The sequence below is a fragment of the Cebus imitator genome, unplaced genomic scaffold, assembly GCF_001604975.1.
Source record: "Cebus imitator isolate Cc_AM_T3 unplaced genomic scaffold, Cebus_imitator-1.0 Scaffold85, whole genome shotgun sequence".
Taxonomy (NCBI): Eukaryota; Metazoa; Chordata; class Mammalia; order Primates; family Cebidae; genus Cebus; species Cebus imitator.
The window spans coordinates 2,114,078-2,122,434 of NW_016107400.1; the positions used below are offsets into that span (position 1 = coordinate 2,114,078).

General features: G+C 37.3%; 1 protein-coding gene and 1 non-coding gene across 7 annotated transcripts in view; both read right to left on the reverse strand.

Annotated features, from left to right (window-relative positions):
* Positions 1-8,357, reverse strand: part of LOC108308452 (serine/threonine-protein kinase SMG1) — a 71,757-nt gene that overhangs the window by 58,492 nt on the left and 4,908 nt on the right. For all 6 annotated transcript variants that reach the window (XR_005201206.1, XR_005201207.1, XM_037740533.1 and 3 more), the window contains exons 3-10: positions 7,129-7,230; positions 5,986-6,255; positions 2,736-2,866; positions 2,420-2,581; positions 1,510-1,628; positions 965-1,052; positions 774-875; positions 21-161 (exon numbers count right to left, since the gene is read on the reverse strand). Coding sequence is in view for 4 of the 6 variants with exons in the window: in XM_037740533.1 (XP_037596461.1) it covers positions 21-161; positions 774-875; positions 965-1,052; positions 1,510-1,628; positions 2,420-2,581; positions 2,736-2,866; positions 5,986-6,255; positions 7,129-7,230 (1,115 nt within the window). In the remaining 2 variants the exon portion in view is untranslated. The remainder of the gene's footprint in view (positions 1-20; positions 162-773; positions 876-964; positions 1,053-1,509; positions 1,629-2,419; positions 2,582-2,735; positions 2,867-5,985; positions 6,256-7,128; positions 7,231-8,357) is intronic.
* Positions 334-437, reverse strand: LOC119472112. The gene has a single exon (XR_005201223.1). It is a non-coding gene; the product is annotated as a small nucleolar RNA U13 (small nucleolar RNA).

Here is an 8,357-nt window from a genome sequence, read left to right on the forward strand (position 1 = left end):
AAAAAAAAAAAAAGCCTTACCCTGTTCTATGAGAGTTCCCATACAAAATAAAACTAATAACATCAGAGAAATCTTGGGGGTGGAATGTGTTACTTGGTGCTTTACTCATGTGACTTCTTAATGCTAAAGAAATTTCTTGAATTTCTGTGTGATTGTTATTGCTGTAGAGAGAAAATAAAGTTGCTGTTATGCAAAATGTTTTAGCTTAAAAGGTTAGCACATACTGTAAATGGGTTATTTACTTATTAACTCACTGGAAGTAAAAATACAGTAAAATTGAGACTTTAAAATGGATAGAGATGTGATTACAAATTTAGATTCCTTTTTCATTCACGTCAGATGGGTAATCTGCCGACATCATAAGAGGATTTGAGGTAGGTATATCTAACATGTGAACATAAAAACTTAATCATCATGCTTATGTATTACAAAAGGATCAATTTTAGGCTCTTAAAGCACCCAAATCAACTTGATCAAAAACAATAAAAGATTACTGTTTAGTTTTTCAAATATCTGACATTCTAAAAGACACATTTTGGCACTATGAGTTATTCTATACTAATTATTGTGAGCCTATAAAGCCCATTAACAAGTTCTCATTTTCTTGCAGACCTGCAAAGTTTGATTCTTTGACATCACTTCAATCACTGACAAGCAGGGTCATAAAAGATATGTCATTAATGCTCTAATAGACGATTTATCTTTTTCTAAAGTAGACCACTAATAGGCTGTAAATTTAACACAATGTCTTTGCTCCAAAACAATTGTTATACCTTAGGACAACATCTAAAGGAATTGACTTCAACAGTTTTCCAAATGCTTGTCGAATACGAGTTCCACTGTGCACTAGTTGAACACGGCAAACATCAACACATCTATGAAAGAATGAAATAGACAAAGCAGGTGTGTTAACATTTCCAGATTATTAGGGTCAGTATCAAAAGACATGATCTTAACTCCATACCTCTGTAAAAGATCATCTGGCAAAGAAGAAGACAGAGCATGTAGACTGCTGCACGCCTGCAGGCAGATATTCACATCTTCAATGAGAGCTATTAAACATTAAAAGACAGTTACTTTCAGCTGGCCAAAAGAAATTATATCCCAGTCATAATTATCTGAATCCATTCACTAAACACAGAGTGAGTGCCTACTATATAGACTAGGCACTGTTCTTATCTGGCATCCTCACTCACTGTCACATTGCGAAAATGACACAGTCAACAAAACCCACGTAATGTAAGTGACTGGGCATCACACAAACCCTTTACTGAGAGAAAATGTAAAAGTATATGCAAGCTATAAATATTCACATAAGTGTAAAAATGTGACAATCACTTCAGAAACATTTTTCTAATACTAAAAATGAAAAAAAGAAGACTGTGTATCTCTCATTAAAACAGGGATTATACCTCTTCATGTTGGGAAAAGAATTTGATTGATGACCATCTCCCATTACCAAAGACCCTTTTTAGGGTTGATAAAATTTTTTATAAAACAGAGTCTTACTGTTGGCTAAAAGGCCTTTGCAAAATTTATGGAAAGACGGAAGAGAGAATAAAGGTGCATATGTTTCGGACTTCTTCATTAAAACAGCTACTTCCAAAGCCCACGTCATTAACAGTTTCCTGAAACACAAAATATACAACAGATTTTACATTTAAAAAAAAAAAAAAAAACACCTGAAAAAGCTAGTCTTCTTACCCTGGTTTTCTTTTGATTTTTCAAACACCTCAAGCAATAAAAAACAAAAAATACAAAATGAAACTATAGAAATTACTGTCAAAATAGCTGTGTGCCTTTTAAGAAAACCTCCTAAAGCGGCATACTAGCAAAGAGGCTGGGTGCAGTGGCTCATGCCTGTAATCTCAGCACTTTGGGAGGCTGATGCAGGTGGATCACCTGAGGTCAGGAGTTCAAGACCAGCCTGGCCAACATGGTGAAACCCCATCTCTACTAAAAATACAAAAAGTAGCTGGGTATAGTGTTGGGCACCTATAATCCCAGCTACTCAGAAGGCTGAGGCAGGAGAATCGCTTGAACTTCAGAGGCAGAGGTTGCAGTGAGCTGAGATCGTGCCACTGCACTCCACCCTGAGTGACAACAGCAAAACTCCATCTCAAAACAAAAAACAAAAAACAAAAGCAAAGAATATTAAAAATCTATATATAGTCTCCTATGAAACATTGGAGATGGGGGATTGAGATTTTTCATGTATTTCTTTTCAGAAAAATAAGAAAGCCTATATTAAATAATAAAGCCAAATTATAAGGTGTTCAACAACGAACGAGCTGCCTCTACCTCACCTCTTACATCCACCTTTATTTTATTATTTCTTGTAATCCACATTTCTTATTCTCAAACTATAAAGACAAATAAATAACGTTAGGAACAGTTAATACTATAAAATATCTGTTACCTCGTGTCCTGATTAAGGTTATCTTTCTTAAGTAATATTCCCACAAGATTTAATATAATTGAGAAATGTTTCTTTGTAGCTGTAGTTACAGTGCTAATCACAGCTCCATCAAACAAAGAAGGAGAAGAAGAACTGAGGCTACTAGAGATAAAGTGATCATGCCTGAAAGACAAAGTATAGATTATCTTTTCATCTTTAATCAAGCAAAGAAAGCAAGTCCAAAGTTAAAATCAACATACATTTTAAAAATCTATACATTAAAAAATAAAATGTTTTGTGGGGTTATTTTCTTAAGAAAAATTCATAAATACAGTACCTGGTACAATGAGAATACAATGTGTAGAGCACAGCATACTGAATGGCAGGGAAGTGAACAGCCAGGTCACTGTGCACAATCATCAGATTCTTACTCAGAAGTGCAAAGACAGTTGGAGATAGCGCCCACATCTGATCATGTACAAAACAAAGTAAGTTTATGGCTTCTCCAAGATACACAGAAGCATACAGAGTTTATCCTTCAAAATAGGGATATTTAGACATTTTTAAATTAAAATTACAGATTTAAATTTAAAAGGGATCTAGTACACTAAACCTGGGGCAAACACTTTACTGTGAAGAAAAGTTGTAAAGGCTTTGCATGCCATATAGCATCTCTGTGCAATGCAGCAACTCCCCATCTATCACTATGGTAAGAAAACAGCCTACAGGTCTGGTGTTATGACTCACACCTGTAATCCTAGCACTTTGGGAGGCCAAGGTGGGTGGTTCACTTGAGCCCAGGAGTTCGAGACCAGCCAGGGCAATACAGCAGGACCCCTTCTCTACTAAAATTACAAAAATTAGCTTGGCGTTGTGGTGCACACTTGTAATCCCAGCTACTGAGGCACTGAGATGGAAGAATCGCTTGAAGCTGAGAGGCAGAGGTTGCAGTGAGCTGAGAGCCTACCACTGCACTCCAGCCTGGATGACAAAAGTAAGATTCTCTCTTTCTTTCAAACAAGCAAAATAAAACCAGCCACACACAAAACATAGGATTGAGAGTGGCTGTGTTCCAAGAAAACTTTCTTTTTTGAGTGAGAGTCTTGCACTGTCACCCAGGCTAGAGTGCAATGACGCAATCTCAGCTCATTGCAACCTCTGTCTCTTTGGTTCACGTAATTCTCCCTGCCTCAGCCACCTGAGTAGCTGCAATTACAGGCACCCACCACCACACCCGGCTAATTTTTCTATTTTTTTTTTAGTAGAGATGGGGTTTCACCATGTTGGCCAGGCTGGTCTTGAACTCCTGACCTCAGGTGGTCTGCCTGCCTTGGGCTCCCAAACTGCTGGGATTACAGGTGTGAGCCACCAAGACTGGACCCAAGAAAACTTTATAAAAACAGGCACCAGTGTGGTGATGGTTGCACACTTCTGTGAATATACTAAAAAAATCAGTGAATTATACACTTAAAATAACAAACAAAAAACAGGTGCTGGGCCATATTGGACCCACAGACCACAGTTTGCTGATCTCAGGTCTAAACAAAGCCCTCTGTATGTGCCTTTTAGGGGAACAGACTGTATTTCCTTCATTTTCCATATACCGCAAATGGCAAGGTGCCCTGTTCAGTAAGAAAACAAAGGCGAAACCTGCCACTCTATACTTTTTCCATCCACTTTTTTCCTTTATACTACTAAGACACTCCATTCCACCTGACTGTCCCATCCCCAACCACTTTCTCCTTATTTCTAGAGTGCTGGACATAAATATCTTTCAATCTGTAAATAATGGGAATTCCTCAAAAATCAAGCTTTTATGTATGAAGACGAGTTTACTGCAGACTTTAAATATAAGCCATAACTGGCAATAAGGGAAGCAGCTATGGAATGATACAAGGCAATCCAATCAAACAACATGGAGCACATGCAAGCATAAATATCAGATTTTACCATTTTCCTCCTAAAAATCTTATCCCCTAATTACACTCATTTCTTTCTTTTTTTGAGACAGAGTCTGGCTCTGTCACCCAGGCTGGAGTGCAGTGCATGATCTCAGTTCACTGCAACCTCGGCCTCCTGGGTTCAAGCGATTCTCCTGACTCAGCCTCCTGAGTAGCTAGGATTACAGGTGCACACCACCATGCCCAGCTAATTTTTGCATTTTTAATAGAGATAAGGTTTCACCACGTTGGCTAGACTGGTCTCAAACTCCTGACCTCAAGTGATCCTCCCACCCTGGCCTCCCAAAGTGCTGGGATTACAGGCCTGAGCCACAGCACCTGGCCTATACCTATTACTTTCTATTAAAAATAATGTTTTTCCACTCTGCGTGGTCCAATAAGAAGAAATACACAAGCCATAAGCAATAAATATGAATCAAGAGCAGAACCACTTCAAATTACTTAAAGCAAAAAAACAGGCGGAGCATGGTTGCTCACGCCTATAATCCCAGCACTTTGGGAGGCCAAGGCAGGTGGATCACCTGAGATCAAGAGTCACAGACGGGCCTGGACAACATGGCAAACCTCTACTAAAAATGCAAAAATTAGCCAGGTGCGGTAACAGGCGTTTGTAATCTCAGCTACATGGGAGGCTGAGGCAGGAGAACTGCTGGAACCCAGAAGGCGGAGGTTACAGTGAGCCAAGATCACGCCATTGCACTCCAGCCCAGGCGACAACAGTGAGAATCTGTATCAAAAATAAAAAATAAAAAAAAGTTAAAAAAAAATTCCCCCCCCCCCAAAAGAAAGAATACAGGTTGAGTGTCCCTTATTCAAAATGCTCGGGACCAGAAGTGTTTCCGACTTTGTATTTTTTTGGATTTTGGAATATCTACATATATATATATCTAAACACAAAATTCATTTATGTTTCACCTTCTATTCATGGCCCAAAGGTCATTTTATACAATATTGTACATAATTTTGTGCATACAACAAAGTTTGGACTCATCACATGAGGACAGGTGTGAGATTTTCCACTTGGGGCATCATACTGGTGCTCAAAATGGTTTCAAATTTTGGAGCATTTTAGATTTAGGATTTTCAGATTAGGGATGCTCACCAGTGTTAGCAAAATATTCCAAAATCCAAAATCTAAAACACTCCCAAGTATTTCAGATAAGGAATATTTCAACTCTATCAATGTTCCTAGGGAAAAGTAGACAGCCAAAATATAAGACTATGGCTAAAAAATAACTTCAATAGAAAGAAAGAATAAAGTACCAGGGGAAGAAGAAAGAGAATGCATTTTAAAAGAACTATACAAATTTGAGCTGTAAGAAACATTGACATTTTCTGTAAGCATGCTAGAGCAAATAGGGGAAATTCCTAAAATATTTTCTAGAAAATAAAACTAATATTAAAAAAACCTTATCAAGATTCAACATGGAAAAGGAAAAAGACAAGTTAAATATAATGACAAGAAAATGTTCCTAGCAATTTTATTTATCCAGGCATGTTTTAAATATGGCTATGGGTTACACAGTGACCCTACAGACATGTTGACATGATAGTGAAATACATCAATATGCTATAAGAAAAGGTTTAACTGTGGATAAAATTAAGTCATTACAATTAAAGACTCACCCCTATTAGTGAGTTTTTGGCATTTCCAATTGTAGTCAGGGCACTGAGATCAAATATAACCACAAATTTTGCATTGTCTACATTGAACACATGATTCTTAAAAGCCTCGTGTTTTATTTCAGAACAGGCCTCAGGAAGTTGCAGACTATGTAGGAGGTTATTTAGGGCACAAGTCATTTCTCCCAATATTAACTTATAGGCAGTTTCCAAAACAGGAATATTCTTCAAGCTGAGCACTGCTTGATAAACAGCATGGGCTACAGCAACAACCTGAGAAATGAAAAATTCAAGGAAGTGATAATTAAATGGAAAATAAATCTTCTAAAATTATATGGAAAATAAATCACTATATGTATAGTGCTGATGATACAAATAAATTTAAGATTAATCAATTCACTGCCTGTAAAACTTAACATTTTAATTTTTAAAAAAACAATCAGAAAACTGACACATATCAGTATACTATTTTAAATCTACAAAGTTTTATCACAAGAGTACTGTAAATGAAAACAGTCTATATGAAATTTCCTAAATGACTATTTTTTAACATAATCAACAACAAAAGACATGCAAACAGCGGCTTAAGACTGATTTTCATAAAAATCTACCAGAAGCTGGGCACGATGGCTCACGTCTGTAATCCCAGCACTTTGAGGGGCTGACGTGGGTAGATCACCTGAGGTCAGGAGTTCGAGACCAGACTGACCAACATGGTGAAACCCCGTCTTGGGGGGGGGGGGGGGGGGGGGTGTTTTTTTTTTTTTTTTTTTTTTTAAATCTACCAGAAAAGTCTGTGGTGGAGGTGACTGGGGGTGGTTGAAAAGCCAGTCTTTTTGTTTACAAAATGCACAGTACTTCTTAATTTGCAACTTTATAAATGTATCAGCTTGTTTTACCCTTATGAAAATTTGACAAATAACAGCAAAAGATGCATAGTCTGAAGAATATCAGGCACATCATTCATCAAAGTATTCAGTATGATTATCAAAAAATATAAACTTAAAAGAACAAATACAATCACCATATTCTAAATCTAACATTTCTCATTTCACTCAATTTCACTTATGTAGCCTTGTAAGCAACATTAGGTCCAACTCTTCAGTGACTCAAGTTGACAAAATTTATTATCAATGTGTTACTTACCTCTTTTTCTTTATGATAACGCAAAAATAGTAGTTTAGATGATGGTATAAACAGTTTTTCTACAAATGATGATGGTAGTTTTGTATTTATCTGTTCAACAATCTAAAAGAATAAAATTTTTTTAAAATGAGCTTCTCAAATTACAAAAAGGCATGGAGAAACCTTAAATGCACAATGTTAAGTGGAAGAAGCCAAATGAAAAGGCTACATACTATATGGCTCCAACTACATGGCATTCTGGAAAAGGGAAAACCATGAAGACAGTAAAAAGATCAGGGGTTACCATGGGCTTAAGGTAGAGGGAGGGAGGAGTGGGGAGAGGGACCAAACAATGAGTGGATGGAGTGCAAAAGATTTTTAGGGAAGTGAAACTATCCTAACACGGTAATAGTGGATACATGTCATTACACATTTTGTTAAAAGTCCGTAGAATACATAACATAAAGTGAACCCTGGGGTACACTATAAAATTAGTCAATAATAATAATGTATAAATATTCGCTCCTTTGTAACAAATGTACCACACTAACACAATATGTTGATGTGGAAACTGTTGGGGTGAAGATGGTATATGGAAACTCATTGTTTTCTGCTTAATTTTCTGTATACCTTTAAAAAAAAGTCTTTTAATTTAGAAAAAATATATATCTAAGGTATATTTTAAGGCCTTAACACTGTGAAATTAAAATGTTTAGACACCTAAAGAGGACACATGTTATTTTACAGTTAACATGGGCATTTTTTCACATTAGAAAGGGAAGGGTAACTCTGGCAGAAATGCCCAGGAGAATGTCATCTAGAATTTGCTTTAAAGTAATCCAGATGGAGATGAAAAGACAGCAATGAGGCCTAGATGAAACCAGATGGACCATTTGTTTCTAATCATAGAAGTTGAGTATGAAACATGTACACATTTATTATACTATTTTCCCTATTTTTATGTGCTTCAGACTGTCCATAATAAAAGTGGGGGAGACAGGCCGGGCGCGGTGGCTCAAGCCTGTAATCCCAGCACTTTGGGAGGCCGAGGCGGGTGGATCACGAGGTCAACAGATCGAGACCATCCTAGTCAACACGGTGAAACCCCGTCTCTACTAAAAATACAAAAAATCAGCTGGGCATGGTGGTGTGTGCCTGTAATCCCAGCTACTCAGGAGGCTGAGGCAGGAGAATTGCCTGAACCCAGGAGGCGGAGGTTGCGGTGAGCCGAGATCACGCCATTGCACTCC